This window comes from Petaurus breviceps, unplaced genomic scaffold, assembly GCF_028583685.1.
Source record: "Petaurus breviceps papuanus isolate PSGF00001 unplaced genomic scaffold, PetGlider_PUasm1.0 90750, whole genome shotgun sequence".
NCBI classification, from domain to species: domain Eukaryota; kingdom Metazoa; phylum Chordata; class Mammalia; order Diprotodontia; family Petauridae; genus Petaurus; species Petaurus breviceps.
In genome coordinates, this window is record NW_027187335.1 from 9,789,682 (window position 1) to 9,810,686 (window position 21,005).

The window sequence follows — 21,005 nt, forward strand, 5'->3', positions numbered from 1 at the left end:
ACGGGTTTGAAAGGGTTATTAGCTGGGTGTCTATTTGATGTAGAATTGTGAATAAATTATGTAGATGAGCAGGCTTTGTGACCAATGAGCTAAACGTGGACAATTCGTGGAGGGGGAAAAACAGTTAATAAGCTGGCTCTCTCGAGGCTGCTGCACAGATGCTAAGAGCGGCAGCTCTATGGTTGTGAGGTGGGGAGAGTAGGGTGATGTCATTGATTGGGAGTCGCTGCTGCTGCTGCCGCTGCCGCTGCCTCTGCCTCCGCCGCTGCCGCCGCTGCTGCAGAACCCAGTGGAGAGCTGCTGATGGCATTGTTTTTGTGGCCGTGGCCGCTGAATGACAAACTTGCGCTGCAAAGACCCCCCCGTGGCCCCTGTTCTGTAGCCTCTTCGCTCCTCTCAGCGGCGGGTCACCATGCCCGCACAGCGCCATGAGTCCTGGATGCATGCTGCTATTTGTGTTTGGCTTCGTTGGCGGGGCGGTGGTCATTAATTCAGCTATCTTGGTGTCTCTCTCTGTTCTGCTTCTTGTGCACTTTTCTATTTCTACCGGTGTGCCAGCTCTGACGCAGAACCTGCCCAGGATACTCAGGTACTCCCCTCCTCCCGCTGCTGCTCCTCTGCCACCCGCCTTCCCAGGGCATCTTTCCCTGCCTCCCTACCTCCGTCCTTCCTCCACTGGTCCCTAGCTCTGGAGGCAGCGGCAGCGGCAGCGGCAGCAGCAGTAACAGTAGCAGCAGGGCTCCCCTACCCCATCCCCCTTCCTGCTCGCTGCTCTCTGCTGTATTCCTTAGCTTGCAGAATGAAACAATGGGGGATGGCCCGAAGCTAGGCGCTCTGATTGTGGTTAAAGTAATTTTGGAGCTGGGACCCGGGGAGAAAAAGCTTTGTGTGGGCAACCAGAGGGCAGAAGAAGTAATGTTCACTTTGGGCTTAAACGTGAGTACAAGGAAAGCGTGGTCTTGGAAGCTGGATTATGGCAAAGTGAATGAATAAGAGAACAGTTATGGAGCCCGTCAACCCAAGTTTATTCTGTCTCTCATTAAGCACCTAAGCTTTTAGATAATAGATTTTGAAATTTATAATTGTATTTTGTAATTATTTAGGGAAATTCTTCTATCATTGGGCTCATTATTTTCATATTACAATTTCTGGTGACCAGCAAATTAATTCTTTTCCTCGAAAAAGAGACTTTTAAACCTAATGGATTTTGAAATATTTTTGGACAGCGAGCTCATTTTTTTCATTATTTAGGCATTAAAGCTGTGAACGCTTTATAAAGCCTATTCACTATTGTTTTGTCAGATGTTATCCTTTCTTTTCTTTGTAGAGACTTGGGTGGCAAATGTCCATGCTTGTTGGGGGGTGGGGGTGGCGTGGAAACACGGCATTTGTTAATCTCTTTACTTTGGCTGCTATTCATTCTGTTAGTACAGAGCAAGAACCACTGTCTACCTTTTAGCTATTTAAAAAGAAAAGCTCCAGTAAAGTTAAAAAAATTAACTTCCCTTCCCTTGTTTTGCTCTGGACAACTTTAATAGTTAAAATTTTGTTCTTTCAAACAAAAGAAAAGTTTACGGAAAGTATCCTAACAGTGAATTTAATACATTTAAAAAGAAATACTAAGAAGTACCATTTCATTTAAAGGTACTTGTGATTATATGTTCATAGATTAAATTATTCAATATCTTAAAACCTAGAATTTATGTTTATAAGTCATGGTGGTGATATTTAGTTCTTTGTTTCACATTGATGTTAAGATTTTATAGAACATTGTTTATGAAACTAAAGACTCTTAGCCCATGAATAGAAACTTGTTTCATATTTGCCGTATTTTAAAACCTCCTACTTAACCTCTCAACTATGTCTATATAAACTCTTAGAAAACACACTGAATATTAATTACATGAGTTACTTTTGTATTTTAGGTTTTTAACATTCTGTAGACAAAAGCTACTTTTTAAAACTTAATTCAGTTGAATAAAAAAGTTACTGATCAGTACTTGGTCCCTAGTAAAATTTTAGACTCATTTGACTTTTGAAGTAGTCCTCTTGTAATTCATATATATTAAGGACTGGGAGTAGCTGGCTTAACTATAGATACAAGAGTTGCTTGTTATTGATTACTCATCATAATAAAAGTCTGTATTATTATTATTGGCCACATGATAGGAGAAATAGCATTGTACGAAGACTCAGAAGTTCTGGGTTTTAAGTCTTAACTCTCACTGGCCATGTGACAATGGGGAAGCCATTTAACCCTTTACCTCACTTTCTTCATCTGTAAAATGGTGTTAATAATGCCTTTATTTCTCAAGTGATTGTTGTGATGGACAAATGAGACAATGTGAAGATGTTTGGAAAAGTAAAATGTTGCATAAGCAAAAAGTAGTAGTATAATCATTATTGTACAGAGATAGATCTTTCTAATTATCTGTATATTTGATTTTAAAATGAAAATATTTTGAAACTAATTGCATTATTTATGAAACAAACTTTAGTTTCAGGGAGTTTCTATAATTTTCAGATCTTGAAAGTGATTAAGTTAGAATTGAGTTTTTTAAATGTACTTAGATTTCAACTTTATGATTGAATTTTTATAAAGAAGTAGATAATCTGGTTTATCTAATTATCAGCTTTAAACTATCAGTTTTATGTAATTATAGTAAAAAAAACCATATATAGTAAAAAAAAAGCAATTGGTTGTTAGTGGTTTCTTTGAATTCTGTGCCTTTGAATAATCTTAAAGCATGTAAAAGAAATTTAAAAAATCTATTGGAGTTTTATTGGTTTTGATCCTTTAAAATGCAGTTAATTATTAAATTATTTCTGCATAATTTAGGAAATCCTGATGGGAGATGATTTAGCTTTGAAGAAGCACATTAGGCTTCCAATTTAAGATGAAAATTTCTAAATAGCTTTATATAGTATGTGAAAATGAAACTAAATATTATATCTTTAAAAATTGGTGTTTCAGGTAAGCTACTTAATTAAATATGGTACTTTTAAGCAGCTTTTCACTTGAATGTGGTGTATGTCATCTTTTATCCTTTTTGATTTCTTTAATTCTAAGGAAGCCATTTTGTTTTAAGGAAGCCACAATGTTTCAAATATGCACAATCTTTGGGCTTTGAGTTTTTATTCCAAAGTACAGGACACTATAAAGAAGGTGAATATTTAGTGATATTGTTCTGATGGGACTGTAGTAACAGAATGTGAATTACAACTCTCTGTTATATCACTTGATTATCACTAATCAAGTCTCTGTCAGAGCATAGCCTTTTCAGGTTTGGTAACAGTGAAAAAGCTGTGTATAATTTAAAAAAAAATTTTTCCCCCAATTACATGTAAAAATAATTTTTTGACTGAAAAAAAATTTTTTTTGGCAGAATTCCAAATTGCTGTTCAGAATATTTAAATTAGTTTACAATTCCACCAGTGGTACTTTTTTGTCCTAATTTTCCAACATCCCCTCCAACACTTATCATTTTCCCTTTCTTTCATATTAGCCAATCTCAAAGTGTAAGGTGGTATCCCAGAGTTGTTTTAATTTTCATTTCTCTAATCAGTAGTGATTTGGAGCATCTTTTCATTATGCCTAGAGATAGCTTTGTTTTTTTTTCCTGAAAACTGCCTGTTAATATCTTTTGACCATTTATCAATTGGGGAATGACTTAATATTCTTACAAATTTGACTCAGTTCTCACCATATTTGAAAAATGAGACCTTTGTCAGAGAAACTTGCTATAAAAATTTTTCCACAGTTATGATTACTGTATATTCCCTCCATCCTATTTTTCTCTTGTTTATCCTTCTCCTCTCTTTCTCTTTCTCCCTCTCCCTCTCCCCTTCCCTTCCTCTCACTCTCTCCCTCCTTTCACCCTATCCTCAAAAGTGTTTTGATTCTGACCACTGCCTCTGACAATCTGCCTTCCCTTCCATCAGCACCCTTATTCTCTTATCTCTTTCCCCTCCTACTTCCCTGTATGGTAAGACAGACTTCTGTACCCAACTGAGTGTGTATGTGATTCCCTATTTGAGCCAATTCTGATGAGAGTAAGATTCAAGTGTTGTCTTCTACCACTTCCCCTCTACTGTAAAAGCTCTTTCACACCTCTTTTAATGTGAGATAATTTACCCCATTCTGCCTTTCCCTTCCCTCTTCTTCCAGTGACTACTTTCTCATCCCTTAATTTTATTTTTTAGATATCATCCCATTATAATCAACTCACACCCATGCCTTCTGTCTGTATACTCCTAACCACCTTTAATGATTTTTCTTTATTCACCTTTTTATGCTTCTCTTGAGTCTTTTATTTGAAAGTCAAAATTTCTATTCAATTCTGTTTTTTTCATCAGGAATGCTTGAAAGTCCTATTTCATTAAATGCCAGTCCCTCCCTCCCCCATGAATTGTACTTAGTTTTGCTGGTTTAGGGGATTCTTGGTTGTAATCCTAGCTCCTTTGCCCTCTGTAATATCATATTTCAAGTTCTTTGGGCCTTTAATGTAGAAGCTTCTGAATCTTATGTTTTCCTGACTGTTCATTCTGGTTGCTTGCTGTATTTTGCTCTTGACCTGGGAGCTCTGGAATTTGGCTGTCATATTCCTGGGAGTTTTCATTTTAGGAGGTGATCAGTGGATTCCTCCAATTTCTATTTTGCCCTCTGATTCTAGGATATCAGAGCAGTTTTCCTTTATAATTTCTTGAAAGATAATATCTAGTCTCTTTTTTGATCATGACTTTCAGGTAGTCCAATAATTCTTCTTTTTTTTTAAGCAATTGGGGTTAAGTAATTTGCTGAAGGTTACACGGTCAGTTATTTCTAGGTGTGGTCCTGGTGTGGTCCTAAGTATTTGAGCCCAGATTCGATCCCCAGGTCATCCCAACACTGGGGCCGGTGCTCTTACTTGCTGAGCCACCTGGCCACCCCTAAGCAATTGGGGTTAAGTAACTTACTCAAGGTTACACGGCCAGGTGTTTCTGGGTGGGTGCTAAGTGTCTGAGCCTGGATTTGATCCCCAGGTCATCCCGACACTGGGGCCGGTGCTCTTACTCGCTGTGCTACCTGGCCGCCCCTAGTCCAATAATTCTTAATTTATCTCTCCTGTGGCTGTTTTCAGGTCAGTTGTTTTTCCAAAGAGATATTTCTCTTTTTCTTCTATTTTTTTCATTCTTTTGATTTTGTTATATTGATTTTTTATTTCTCGTTGAAATAATTACCATCCACTTGCCCAATTCTAATTTTTAAGGAATTATTTTTTTCATTGAGCTTTTGTATCTCCCTTTTCATTTGGCCAGTTTTGCTTTTTAAGGAGTTCTCTTCAGTGAATTTTTGTGCCTCTATTAGCATTCGCCTATTCTCTTTTTTAAGGTATTTTCTTCAGTATTTTTGTGCCTCATAGACCAAGCTGTTGATTTTTTTTCCCATGATTTCTTGCCTCACTCTCATTTCTTTTTTCCAATTTTCCCTCTAGCTCTCTTTGAGTTTTAAAATCCTTTTTGAACTCTTCCAGAAATTCTTTTTGGACCTGAATCAAATTCACGTTTTACTTTGGAGTTTTGGGTATAGCAGTTTTGACTTTGTTGTCTTCTGAGTTTGTATTTTGACATTCCCTGTCACCACAGTAACTTTCTATGGCAGGTTCTTTTTTTTTCTTGCTTATTTCCCCAGCCTATTTCTTAATTTTTGACTTTATGTTAAAATTGGGCTCTGTTTCCAAAGTGGAGGAGGCACTACGCAGGTCTTTCATGCTGCTATGTTCAGAGCTAGTTCTGGGGGATCTTTAAGTCTTCAGTTCTTCCAAGGTGATATTATCTAAGGAGAGGTGTTGTCATCTTACAGCTCTCCTGGCCTGTGCTCTGGTCTGTGAGTAACCATAAGCATTTTTCTCCACTCTGGAACTGTGACGAGAGCCCATGTGCCCCTGCAGCTGCACCTTCTAATTGTGCTAGTGCTTCTCTTCACCCTGGAACTGCAACCCAGAACTGAGAATGGGCAACACAGTCTAGCACCCAGTGCCCACAAAGGGTTCCATGTAATTTTCTTTTGATCAATTGTCTGATCCCTTTACTGTCTGTCTGCTGAAAGCTTTTGAAGATGATGCTGTCAATTCAATTGCCCCTAAGGCCTGATGTTGGCTTGCTGTGGTGTGGCCTACACCGATGCAGCCTGTGCTAGATTGTTGCACTCTCACTCCTCGAGACAGACCTTTCCTGCCTACATTCTAAGTTTTCTTGGACTGGAAAACTGTTTCATCACATCTTTGGTTCTGCTGTTTCAGAATTTGTATTGAGGCATTATTTTAAATTTTGTTGAACAGGAGTTTGGGAGAGCTCAGACAAATCTTTGCCTTTACCATCTTGTCTCCCCAGTGTATAACTTCTCTGTTTACTTCAGATAAATAATATTTAAGTAGTTTCAGAGAGAAAAGGGATCTTTCTTTCTTAGTTTTTTTAGTGTGAAATGCATATATTTTAAGTTCTTCATGTTTTTATTTTAAACATTTTGCTCTAATTTTATATTTGAGTTTAGGGAAATAAGCATCTGAGAGATGGAAGGGAGAACTCAGAAGTCAACCTGTACCCCTCAGTCGAATGACAAGAATTTATTAAAATACACCTACAGTGTCCCAGGGACAATGTTCAGTGCTGGGGATGTAAAGGCAAAAAATGAAATAATCTCTATTCTCAAGGAGCTTACATTCTATCCTGGGAGAGAATGTATGAGTATGTACAGAAGGAATGTACACAGGAGAGATAGGAAAAGGGACTAGATCTGTCATTTGATTGTTATACGGAGCTCTTAGGTTTGAATACAAAACAAATATAAGAGAATTAAGTTTAACAAAGTTGAGGAGAGATGGAGGATAGGCATTGTCAGGAGGAGCAGAAAAGACTTCACCATGAAAATTGTACTTAGCTGTCCTTAGAGAGTAATTCTATGAAAGGAAGAAGTGAATTCCAGACTTAAGGCAATGATGGCCAGTGCAGAGGCTCAGAGGTGAGTGAGATGAAGTTCCATGAGTGAAGTACGATGAGACAGCCAGATTGAATATATTGTAGAGTGAAGGAAGGGGCACAATTATATGATGTCTTTAGAATGATAAGTTCCAGGTTGTGAAGGGCTTTAAAACCCCAAGAGGAGTTTATATTCAATTTTAGTGATGAAAGGGAGTCATTGGAGTAGAGGGAACGACACAGCCAGTTCTGCAGTTAAGGAAATCACTTTGGAAGCTCTGTGAAGGGTGGACTGGAGCTGGGAAAGACTTGAAGAAGACTCACTAGGGATGCCTTTGCAGGAGTACAGGCAAAAGGTGATGAGGGGATCAGATGGAAGGGATGTTGCAGAAATAGAAACAGCATGATCAATTGATTAGAAATGTGGAGTGAAGGTGAATAAGATTCAGGGATAATGCCAAGGTTAAAAACCTGGGAGATAGGAAGAATGGTTGTGCCCTTGGCAGAAATATGGAAGGCTCAGTTGGGGGATGGATTTGATAGGATATGATACTAAGATATCAGTAGCATGATCTTTTCCACAGCATATGTATTGGTCATCCAGCTTTTCCTTGAAGACCTTTTAATGAAGGGCAACCTACTGCCTTCCAAGGTCATTCTACTTTTGAATAGCTTTAATAGCTTAGGAAGATTTTCCTTAATCTGCCTTTGCTTAACTTCTACTCGTTGTTCTTAATTCTGTTCTCTGGTGCCAAGCAGAACACATCTGATCCATATACAAACCCATCACTGTACTTGAAGACATATATTAACTTCTCCAAGCTAAGTATTCCCAGTTCTTTAACTAATGGTCATATGTGATTGCTTCAAACTCCCTTGTATTCTGGTCTTCTTGCTTTGGACTCTGTCCAACCTGGCATTGATTTTTCAAGTAGGTTGACACATAATATGCAAAGATTGGGATTCCCCCAACAGACCCCAAGTAGTCTGATTAGACCTCTTAGGGGTGGTGCAATTCAAGGAGGAATTTGAATGACAGTCTCAAGTAAGAGATACGGAGGAAGAATCTTTTCCACTATCTCCCAGACAAATGGTCTCTGCTTCAGTATCTACAGTAAGAGGGAAACCCATTACTACCGGTTCTGCTGCTTCATTTTTTTTTTTAAGAGCTGATAGGAACTTTAGTTGAATATCTAATTCAACCCCTCCTTTTATTTTTTTAAATCCAATTTTATTTTCAGCTCCAAATTCTCTTCCTCTCTCCTTTCTTTCGTCCTCCAAACTGAGAATGCGAAAAAACCACAATCCATTACAAACAGTACAAGCAAAACAAATTCCCCCATTGATCATGTCCAAAAATTAAAAAAAAAAAAGCATTCATCTGTGCTCCTCAATCACCTCTCTGTCTTGGAGGTGGGTAACATGATTTACCACAAGTCCCCTGAAATTCTGACTGGTCATTGAGTTGATCAGCATTCTTTTTTTTTTTTTTTTAAAGCAATTGGGGTTAAGTAACTTGCTCAAGGTTACAGGGCCAGTTATTTCTGGGTGTGGTGCTGAGTGTCTGAGCCTGGGATTTGATCTCCAGGTCATCCCAACACTGGAGCCGTTGCTCTTACTCGCTGAGCCACCTGGCCACCTCTAAGCAATTGGGGTTAAGTAACTTGCTCAAGGTTACACGGCCAGGTGTTTCTAGGTGGGTGCTAAGTATCTGAGCCCAGGATTCGATCTCCAGGTCATCCTGACACTGGAGCCGGTGCTCTTACTCGCTGTGCTACCTGGCCGCCCGATCAGCATTCTTAAGTTAAAGTTGTGTGTCTTCATATTATCATTGTATGTACTGTATACCTGGTTCTGCTAAATTCACTTTGCTATTAGTTCATATAAATCTTTTCATGTTTCTCTGAAACTATCTCCATTTTTAATAGCAAAATAATATTCCATCACATTCATGAACCATAACTTATTCCCCAGTTGATGGGTACCACCTCAGTTTGCAGTTTTCTGCCACCACCCTGAAAAGAGCTGAGATGAATATTTTTGTACATATAAGTCTTTCTTTTTATCTGATCTCTCTGGAATATAGCCCCAGTAGTGGTATCACTGGGTTGAAGGATATGCACAGTGAATGGCTGAACCAATTCACAGCTCCACCAGTAATAAATTAAAGTACCTGTTTTCCCATAGCTTCTCCAGCATTTGTCATTTTCCCAGTTTTTTAAATCAGTGTTGACAATCTGATAGGTTTGGGGTGGTATATCATAGCTGTTTTATTTTGCATTTCTTTAATTGTTAGAGATTTAGAGTACCCTTTAAAAATTACTATTGACAGCTCGAATTTTTCCTATTATTATTATTATTATTCCTATTGAAAACTACCTATTCATATTTGTTGAGTGTTTATCAGTTGGGGAATGGCTATTTTCTCTGTCTCTCTGAATTTCCCTGTCTTTTCCTGCTGGATTTTGTTGGTAATAGATAGAAATGCTGATGATTTGTAAGGGTTTATTTTATATCCTGCAACTTTCCAGAATTTGCTAATTGTTTCACTTAGTTTTTGGTAGCCATTGCATGTAATTTTTAAAAAGAGTTTTTATTGTCTGGAAATTTGTCCCTACCTCAAGCCTGTCTTTCTTCTGGGATGAAACAAAACAAACCTAATCCCCTATCCATATGATAGCCCCCAAATATTTAAAAGACAACTGGCATGTCCTTCCTTCTCTCAGGTAAACATTCCCCATTCAATCTATCTAATCCCCTTGTTGCCATCCTGGTCATTCTTCTATGGAGATGGCATAATTTGTCTATGTCCTTCTGAAAATCTGATACCTAGAACCAAATAAAATACTCTTAGCAGGGTACAGAGTGCAGTAGAATTACCACTTCCCTCATTCTGGATGCTGTACCTCTGAAAGCAGCCTATGATCACATGAGCTTTTTTTTTTTTTCACAGCCATAGTATACTTTTGACTTATTTTTGAGCTTGCAATTCAATAACTATCCCCTACTTTTTTACACAAGGCATTGTCTAATCATACTTTTCTCATCCATTGTTTGTGAAATTAATTTTTGAGCTGAAGTACTTAATTTTATATTTATCTCTATTAAATTTTATCTAATAAATATTAATGATTCAACCTTCTAGCACATTGAGATTTTTTTCAGCACCAGTGTCATTAAATGTGTTAGCCTAGCGTCTTGTCACCTGAACATTTGATAATTACGTCTTTTATTCCTATGTTGAAGTCATTGATGAGTGTTAAACAACAGATCCCTTGGGTCCTATACTATAAACTTCCCTCTTACTTGATTTGAACCATTAATTATAATTTTTGGGTCTAGACTTTTTCTGAATCTAACTAATTTTGTTACCATGTAGATCACATTTCTCTATCTTGTCCACAACAATAACATGAGAGATCTTGGCAAATGCTTTACTGAAATCTAAATTTTATGTTAGCAGCCCCTAATTTATCAGCCTTGTTCCCATTTAGTTTACCAACACATCTATTTAATGTTTTATTTACTAACTCCCCTACTAATCATCTATTTGTGATAATACCATCCTAATGCTTATCTTTAAATAATTTGGGTTATAGCATAGAAAACCATTATGACCCACTTCTGTTCTAATTTATAATTCCAGGATTATGGTGGTTCCCTTGTATTGTATAGTCTTCCTTGTAAATTCCCCTTGTAAAAGTAGTATATATTATTAGGGTTATGAATAGAGTTGGTGTCCATGGTATCTAATAAATCTAATTGACAATAATTATAATCATAATAATACATCATTTGTATAGTACTTTTTTACAAGGTACTTTTATATACATTTTATCATCATTAGGTTCCCCTTCCCCTTCAAAAAAAAATAGAGTAATTAAGATGTAAACTGCTGAAAATAATGAGGAAGGTCAATGATCTCTGACTCCATATACAAAGGAGTGTAAATATCTCTTAACCTCCAAGAGACAGACAATGTAATTTTCCTTTAGTACCTCTTAACTCTCCGACATAGGTGGAAGACACATTCACTGTGCACTCAGATAAAGGTGGCTCATTATAATATTGTTTTCAGAGGAAAAAGAAAAATTCCAGAAAATAAGTACTGTACTTGGGTAGCATCCTACTTTGGAGTAGGTTTTAGTTTTATTTTGAAAGAAAAGGAGAAATTATGTTTCATTATTGCTTACATAATTTTTAACATTGGTAATTATATTAATAGAGCCTTATATAACTTGGGCTAGCCTTACTCTTAGGAAGCCGTATTCATTGCTTGATTTAGTAGTATCTGTCTACCTGAAAAACCTCTCGTCAGGCTGACACAATTGACATGATTCCTGAAAATCTCAACATTAGATTTTTCTTCATTCTCAAACATTGGCTTCCACAAAGTCCTTATTAAATGTAAATGTGTTACCTGGTTAGGTAATTAGATTATTGCTACCTACTAATATGATGATGAGAAATTGTTTACTAGACTAGGTGGAGTCAATGAAACATAGAATTAGTCCCTTTCCATAGAGGGGAAGAGAAAATATTTGGTGCATGGAATCAGTGTCCAAGAAGAGTGGGCCATAATAATGTTCCACATTTGAAGCTTTCCAGCTAGCGAAGGGGCAGCATAACAGCATAGAGTATTAAGGTGAGAAGTTAGGATTAAGATTTATCTTCTGAAACTAAACTTTACAAAGAACCAATAAGAGATAAATTTTTTACTAAATAAAATTAATATTAAATAATGAAAAACTAAATAAATTATTTACCAAATAAAATAAATTTTTTAATTAAAACTCTTATTGGTTCTTTGTAAACTTATACCCATTATAAAATTATAGAACAATTTCTTCAATAAAACCAAAGGCAGTTGAAAGAAGGATATTTGAGACCTATCACAGCCCCAATCTGTCCACAGATATATTTAATAGTTTTATATAGGTAATGAAGTGTAATTGAAGGTCATTAGGTCTAACTATAAAATAATGAACAAAGACCACTTGACCCTCACAAAACCAATTTCATTACTTTTTAGCTAATTGTATTAAAAGCTCTAACTTTTCCCCCAAAACAGAAAAGAACAGCGCCCTATATCATTAGGAATCTTCCCACTGCCTGCAGGAGATGGACTGCTTACCCCTGATACTCAGAAAGGAGTTGATACACCAGGATCAGAACATTGGAAATTCCAAGAATTAAGCCAACCCCGTTCTCATACCAGCCTTAAGGTAAGATTTGTTTTGCTTAACTCTCCCTGCCCAGCATCTACTTCACCCCTTTATTTGTATATTTTAAGAATTTTAATAACTACTCATTGATTGAGTAATTCTTACCCAGGTTCATATAAACATCATAGTTTTAAAAAAATTATTATGAACTGAAGCAAATTTGCAAAAAAACATTCTTAACATTAAATGCCTTACAACTTAAGATGTGCTTCTGTTTATTATTAATGTACATGCATATATACATACACATTCAATATGTACCTATACATATAAATATATTATACATATTCAGCTTAGTGATATCCTATATAGGAATAGGATTACCTCAGTATCCTGACCTATTATTTTACCAGTATATGATAGAGCTTCTTCTTTTGTTGTTTTTTGTAAAAGCAATTAGGGTTAAGTAACTTGCTCAAGGTTATACGGCCAGGTGTTTCTGGGTGGGTGCTAAGTGTCTGAGCCTGGATTTGATCCCCAGGTCATCCTGACTCTGGGGCCGGTACTCTTACTCGCTGTGCTACCTGGCTGCCCCATGACAGAGCTTCTTAATCTGGGATCTGAAGTGTTTTAAGTTTTTTTTAATAAAATATTTTGTTAACTGTATTTCAGTAGAATTAGTTTCTTTTATAATCCTATATATTTTATTTTATGTATTTAAAACATTATTAAAAGAAGAGGTTCATAGGCTATGCTAGACTGCCAAAAGAGTCTAGGACACAAAGAAGGATCAGGCAGTCTCCTGGGTAGGAGGAAATTCCCCCAGACAATGCATATGTGCCTCTGCTCTGCAATTTATAGACTTAGAGAGTTCCCTGTAGTGCCCATGTATTAAGAGAGTTGCTCCTGGTCACATAACTTATAGGTAACAAGAGGCAGGGTTTGAGGCCAGACCTTTTAAACTTCAGTATATTCCAGATAACCTCATATGAGTTTACATAGTTAGTGTATACATGCTGTTATCTGCTTAATGTTCTCTTAAGGATACATTTCAGCATAGATGTCACATACTTACAATGAGTATGTATTATTTTATTGCATGACAGTACTCTTAGCCAGAATCTAGCCAGAAGACCAAATTACAAGTTTTCTTGCTTGTTTCTGTTAGGTTGAGAACTAAGAATGGTTTTTACATTTTAAAATACATATATATTTCTAAAATAAATTTTACATTTTAAAATTTATTAAAAACTTAAAATTATTCTTAGTTCTTGAACTGTACAGGATTTGACCCACACACCCCTGCATTATACCATATTGCCTCTGTTATTATGCCTCAGGTTCCTTAAAATGTTCATATATGTAGTGTGCATATCAATTATGCTAAGGGTTCCAGTGTAATATAAGCTATAAAATGTGTAAAATACAACTTGACCATATTATTAAATTTACTTAAAACATATTATAATAAACATTAATATATATTAGTAATAATTTTACTTACCTTCTTAGTTAGAATTCAGGAGCGCCTTTGGTGGATGATTTGGGTTTGTTTACAAGTTTTTTTAATGAAAAGGTTAAGAAATTAATGTCTTTTTCTCCCCACATTCTCTTGCAGAAACTTTCAGAATCATTGGCTAAGCTCAGATACTAGTATGTGCTTGATAAATATTTTTTTTCTTGAAGATGATGTTGTGGTGTGATTCTTTCTGAAATACTTTTTGAAAGTAAAGTCTTGTAGCAGCAAGCACGCCAGCATCCCCAGGGTGGTTGCCAACACAGGTTCTTGGATCTGCTTTGCTAAAGCAAAGCAACTCAAAATGGGTTAACAAGCTTACTTTAATCAGTCAAACATATCATTTGCCTTGTTCAGGGGAAAGTCAGCACCCCGAACTTCAGAGTATATAGACAGAAGTTATAAGAAAACAGAAAAACATATCAAGCAGACAGGCTTCCAAACTGTCCAACCATTACATCCATACCAAATCACAGTTACCAGAGAGGGAAGCATCAACATCTGGGTCTCATCTGGTCAAATCACACAACACTTCTCAAAGTGAGCCCCAAAGCAAAGCCTCCCATCAGGGTTTATATAGCCTTCTGGCTCAGACAATGTAACCACCCTCTTGACCCGCTGCCCAATCACACAGCATCAAGGTGTGGGCATTCCTGAAAACCAAGCCTCCTGCCACAGGCTCCATGTAATAACCTCATTCGGCCTATTAGAGGGCAGAGTATATTTTCAAATCAAGAAAGGTTCTCTGAGTCTCTTAAGCCTATCAAAGGGCCTAGGGGCAGGGAAGATTTTTAAATTTGCATTTCCATTATAAGGCTGACACCTTCTTTCTCCCTTTCCCACCTCCCTTATCTAAGTTTGTTCAGAGCAAGTGCAGTTGCCAGTTGCTCCAGATCAGTTCAAAGGAAGAAAGAACACCAGGAAACCGGGAACACTTTGTTAAGTCAGTTTTTCTTATCCTGCCTTGCCACAGCCTGCTCTTGATCCATCGTGGTTTTGTTTGAAGGTTTTGCTGAAATAGATTAAATGTATTGACTGCATCTTCTTATGATCCTTACCAAAAGGCAGGAACAGAAGTCCTGTGTTACTCTCCCACCTTTGGGCTACATCCCACCCTACAAAATGAATAAAGAAATTTTTTTTTTAAAGCAATCAGGTTTAAGTAACTTGCTCAAGGTTACACAGCCAGTTATTTCTGGGTGGGATGCTGAGTGTCTGAGCCCGGGATTCGACCTCCAGGTCATCCCGACACTAGAGCCTGTGCTCTTACTCGCTGAGCCACCTGGCCGCCCCTAAAGAAATTTTTTTAATACAACAAATATATCTTCTGTACAGTAATCATTTTGTGATGCAGTATTCGAAATATTCAGCAGTGGCAAAAAAAAAGTAATTGCAATATGTGTTAAAAGAAATTTTTCTGACACTTCATACTTTATTGACATATTCACAGCATATAGCATTTCACTGGAAAAGATAAAAGCAGGTCAATAACAGACTTTCCAAAAGAAATCATCAGACTGTCTCTCACTAAAGAATTGCCAGGTATCCTGACTTCCCACCAGTTTGTTTGGGGCTTTAGCTACCCCAGTATGGGGTGATGGCTACCCTGCCCTGGTAAATGTTATGAAAAGGGAATAAGCAGCAATCTTCTCACATTGTAGAATGAACGAAACAGAAAAAGGAGAGTGAGTGTCTGTGATTCCTGGCTTCATAAAATGTTTCTAATATTGGCAGATTTGTATTATTTTGCTTTTTTTAGTTGCAGACTTTTTTTTTTTTGGACTTCTGAACAGCGATTCTACTTACCCATTGAGACAAACATCTGTTTTGGAGGCCCTACTTCTTGATTATTTAAAATAACCATTACTGAGCTGTGTGGCCTTTGGGATAGGTCACTTAATCCCTCTGGGAATCAGTTTCTTTAGGTGTAAAATGAGGGGTTGGTTTAGATCCCTAAGGTTTAGCTCTAATATTCTGTACAAGGACTCTTTCATTTAACTGTGTGTTGTGAAGTGGCAACCTATTTTATATGTATATGTTCTGCCTTAAGCAAGGAAGTCTCAGACAAGTATTTTTCAGTGTAATTTTGTTATCCTAGATTTTCTTTGAAGTGGTTGAGATCTAAAATACTTTGAAAGAATAAAACAAAACATTTTTCGACTAGCAGTAACCAAGGGAACTAAGAGCTAAAACTGATACAAAAAGATTTTGGCAACACAAGTAACTTCACAGTTAATACAAAGTTCTTTATTTCTCTGACTTTATAATAGAAATTTGCATTTCAGCAGTAGGTATATTCAGATGAAGTTGTAAAGAATACATATTGACATATCTTCAAGTAATTAACAAATGGCAAAAAATGCATAAGCTCACTCTGAGAAAAATGAACAACTGTCTCCCCCTCCTCCTCCTTCCTGTCTGAACATTTTTCATTCTTGTTTGCTATACTTTCCTCTATGGCCCAGCTGCTAGCTGTGGGTATTCCTGAAGTTTCTGTCCTGAGTTCCCTTCTGTTTGAAACTTCCTCTGCATTGCTCTTGATGATCTCATAAGGTCCTCTAGCTTCAGTTATTATTTCTATGCTGATAATTCCTGTATCTATATATCTCTATCTTTCTAATTGCTTTCCTGAACTCTATTCCTGTATTGCTGTCTATCTTTTGGATATTATGAAATGAACGTTCCATAAGCATATCAGCTGAAAATATCCAAAATAGAATTCAATTTTTTCTTAAAACTTCCCTCTTCTCCCAAACTTCTTATACCCTTTTCCCAGTCAGGTAGTCTTTTAACCTTGATATGCTCAGTTCCACCCTTCACTTTTACTCATTTCATATAGCCAGTCTACCATACAGCATCATATACCTCCTCTTCTCTCTAATCAAACAAGTACCACCCTAGTTCAGACTCTTATTCTTTGCCTGGGCTATTAAAAATAGCCACCTGAAGTTGTTCCTTCATTAGACTCTCTTCACTTCTCTCTATCCTTTACATAGCTGCCAAAGTGATTTCTCCAAAATAACCTCTGACCACATCACACTGCTATTCAGTAAACTCCAGTGGCTCCCTCTAACCTCTAGGATCAAATACAAAAATTCTCTGGCATTTAAATCATTTAATAATCTGATCCTTTCCCCTACCTTTTTAGATTTCTTACATACGGCTTCCTGTCACATTCTACAATCTAACCATTCTATCCTACTTGTTATTCCTCATACAAGATATGCATCTCTTGTTTCTGTTCATGGGTATGGCCTACACATCCCAAACCTAAGGTGTCTAAAACAAAATGGAACTCATTATTTACTCACTAAATTACCTCTCCTCCAAACTTCTCTATTTCTCTTTATTGTACCACCATACTCTGCATAACTCAGTTTCATAACCTCAGAGTTGTACTTCCCCTTTCTCTCAGCCATCATATACATTATGGTTTGGGTCTTACCAATTTTAGAGGGAGAGACCATCCCCAGGGGGATAGGAGGATTACCCTCCCTATTTCTTTGGAGTATCTTAACCCTGCTGATGATGCTTCAACTTGCTGTGAGAGGTAGGACTCTTAAAGTATCCTCAACAATATCTGTAACAATTGCTGTAATCTGCTGAAAGTAAAACTAATCTCCTGAGTGCCTCATTGTGTGGGAGAAAAGAACAGATTAAAACTCCTCCTACAGCATCCTCCCATCCTTAGCATATTAAAATTATCATTAAAAGAAATGAAAGAAAAAAGCAAAAAGTAACCCTGAACATCTATTAGGTAGAAAGATAAAAGAGAAAAATCAGTGAAGTGCTTGGGAGTGTTTTCTATCTCATTTCCTTTAAGCTAGTGCTTTTGTAAAATTCTTTCTATTGAGTACTTTTTATCTTTGACTTGGATTGCCTTTTGATTTGGAAGAAATAACATTCTTTAAAATTTGATCTTAAGCTGTCCTCCAATTTCTCACTGTAATTTTTTCCCCGTTTGTTTAGTGGGTGCTTTTTAGTACATTTTCTGACTTTTTTTTTTACTCCTTTTTGAATACTTTACCCCATCCAATAATTTGTAATATTATCTTTTAAAAATTTTTTTTAAGTTTTGTTAGTATTTCCTAATTACATGTTAAAAATGTTTAACATTCATTTTTAAAAATTTTGAGTTCCAAATTCCTTCTCCACCCCCTTTATAGAGAAGGCAAACAATTTGATATAGGCCCTCTTCATAGAGAAGACAATTTGATATCAGTTATATTCCCCCCTCTTTGAGAAGACAAGCCCTTTGACATTGATTATACATGTGAAGCCATGCAAAACATATTTCTATATTAGCCATATTGTGAAAGAAAACACAAAATAAAACCATAAAAACAAAGAAAGTAAAAAAAAAAGGTATACTTCACTCTGCATTCAGAGTTCATTGGTCTTTCTCTGGAGGTGGATAGCATCTTTCATTATGGGTCCTTTGGACTTGTATTAGATTATTGTCTCTAATCAGGGTGGCTAAGTCTTTCACAATTGATTATCCTTACAATATTGCTATTACTGTGCACAGTGCTCTCCTGGTTCTGCTTACTTCATTTTACATAAGTTTATATAAGTCTTCCCAGGTTTTTCTGAAACGATCCTGCTGGTCATTCTTATAGCAGAGTAGTATGCCATCAGTGAGTTCCCTAAGAAAAATCCTCAGGTTCAGCTGGATTTACAAGTGAATTCTACCAAACATTTAAGGAATTGTTAATCCCAATACTATATAAACTATTTGAAGAAATAGGTAAAAGAGTCCTTCCAAATTCCTTTTATGACATAAATATGGTTTTGATACCTAAACCAGAGAGCAAAAACAAAGAAAACTATAGGCTAATTTCCTTAATGAATATCAGTACAAAAATTTTAAATAATGTTAGCAAGGATATTATAGCAATATATCACAAAGATCAGACACTGTGACCAATGACCATGTGGGATTTATACCAGGAATGCAGGGCTAGTTTAATATGAGGAAAACTTTTAGTATAATGGGACATATCAATAACAAACCCAACAGAATCATATGATTGTCTCAACAAATGCAGAAAAAGCTTTTGACAAAATATGGTACTCTTAAAAACATTAGAAAGCATAGGAATCAGTGGAATCTTTCTTAAAATGATTTGTAGTATCTTATCTAAAACCAAGAGCAGATATTATCTCTAACAGTAAAAAACTTGAAGCCTTCCTAGTAGTGAGGCAATGATGTTTATTTTCACCACTATTATTCAGATTGTATTAGACTTGCTACCTATAGCAATAAGACAAGAAAAAGAAATTGAAAGAATAAAAATAAGGCAATGAGGGAACAACTATTACTATTTACAGATGATATGATAATATACTTGGAAAACTTAGAGAATCAACTAAAAAGCTAGCTGAAACAGTTAACTTCAGGAAAGTTGCAGGATATAAAATTAACCATATTTACTACTAACAAAACCCAGCAGCAAATGATAGACAAATGACTTATGTACCATTTTGTATTAACTTTTTTTCCAAATGGAGAGCAGAGCCCTTTTAATGTGAACTTTTCTTTTATGTGATTATTAATACATTTTAAAATCATAAGGTCTAGAAAATAGTAAAGCAAAATCCCATTACTCATTTGGGTTGCCTAATCTTAGTGTTTTAGCAGTATCAATAAGCTGATGCTGATCCCTTGGAAATTTGTAGCATTTCTTAGTTATAACCAAAATATAGGAGAAAGGGCTAAAATAAAGAATAGGTGTTATTGCTAAGACCTTTGAATTTTTTTTTTTACCATTACTTTCATTTATTGTAGCCATTCAGTGAAGTATATGAAATGTTTTCAAATTGTTTGTCTAGAAGTCATAGTTGACTGGCAAAAGGGAACGAGTTTAACATATACTTAAATAATATTATCTGCATCTTCTATGAAATTAAAAAATTGCTGACCTCGAATTGCTTCAGCAGAACCGCTGATAGGAGACTGATTTGTTAGGTTTTGTGTGTCAAGTTAATAGGCAATGCATTCTGCATTCTTGTGTAGATGTGCTTAGCATACAGAAAAGATAAATGTCTGAACAGAGCTTACATTCACCTTAAGACAGTTTTTTTCTCCGCTTTATTTGGACAAGTTTAGAAATGATTTCTATTAGGCTGGATTTTCTTATTTGAATCTGTATATAGTAGTTGGACTTTATTCATACTGCTCTACAATGATTGATTACTATTATTAAATAGATTTTCATCAGCATAATTAAATATTAAATACTCAGTTAGCAGTTCCTAAATTTGGGGGAATATTATAATAACCTCTAATTGTTATTTTTTACAGTATTACCCCCTCCCCCTCTGCCTTACCACCCTCCTAAAAAAAAACCCTCACATCATCAAATGGAGTTTATTTTTAAACAATTAAATTTCTTGAGGTTACTTTAACTTTGAGAATTTTATAGCATCATTTACAATAACCACAAAAATGCCACATGAATATTACAAAAATAATTTGTAAAATATACTTTAATAATAAATATGGAAGTGAAATGAAACGGTTTTTCTTTTTTTGCCATTGGAAAAATTTTGAGCATTACCAGTGAAAGCGATATGAAATATTTCCTGTGTGTTTTCTGCCTCTTATTTCCTCATGTAAAAGGGAGATATAGTGGTGTGTAAATTACTTGGGAGAAGTATTAATTTAGATGTAGTCTCATTTGTTGACAGCAGTGGTCAAGTGTGCATGTGTGTCTGTATATATAGGAAACAGATCCTTCATACTGAAGCACAAGTAACGTATGATAAAAAAAGTAACAACGACAAGAACTGAAAAATTATTGCTGGAAGATAGCCTAATTAATCCTCAGGAAACTAACGATTATGTCCAGTCAGTCTTCAGCCTATCATTGTTACCCTTTGTGGTCTTTGTCCCTACACAGATGTTTCTGTATGAATGTGGAGGAAATCACAAAACTGTTATCACTGTGTGCCCTGCATATTTATGTTACACAACCTCAGCTGGGCCCTCACTGCTACTAGGCAATGCTGCTGTACCTCCCCTATCAACTTATTACCCCCCTCTCCACAGCAGCTCTTCTAAACCTTCTCATTGCTCTTCAGACTCTTTCTCCCCACTGTCACATCTGAGAATCTTGCCTTATATTCTACAGAGAACATTGAGGCACTTAACCATCTTATCCCTACTTTATTTCCCATCATTCAGGTTCCTTCTGCCATTACTTCCTCCTTCACCCCATTTCACATGAAGAAGTGGCCTTAATCTTTACCATGGCTAACCCCTCTACTTGTTCAAGTGATCTCATTCTGGCTTATCTCTTCCATTGTAGGTCAGGGGGATCTAGAATATGACACAATTTTAACACATTCTGTAATTTTACTGAATG

The 21,005-nt window shown here is 36.2% G+C and overlaps 1 protein-coding gene across 5 annotated transcripts in view; it reads left to right on the plus strand.

Moving 5' to 3' along the window:
* Positions 1-21,005, plus strand: part of SPAG9 (sperm associated antigen 9) — a 140,647-nt gene that overhangs the window by 63,727 nt on the left and 55,915 nt on the right. For 3 of the 5 annotated variants that reach the window (XM_069067513.1, XM_069067514.1, XM_069067517.1), the window contains one exon: positions 12,029-12,182. In XM_069067513.1, the coding sequence (XP_068923614.1) occupies positions 12,029-12,182 (154 nt within the window). Of the gene's footprint in view, positions 1-221; positions 590-12,028; positions 12,183-21,005 lie in introns of those variants that run through there. The other 2 variants (XM_069067515.1, XM_069067516.1) reach the window with 2 other exon arrangements.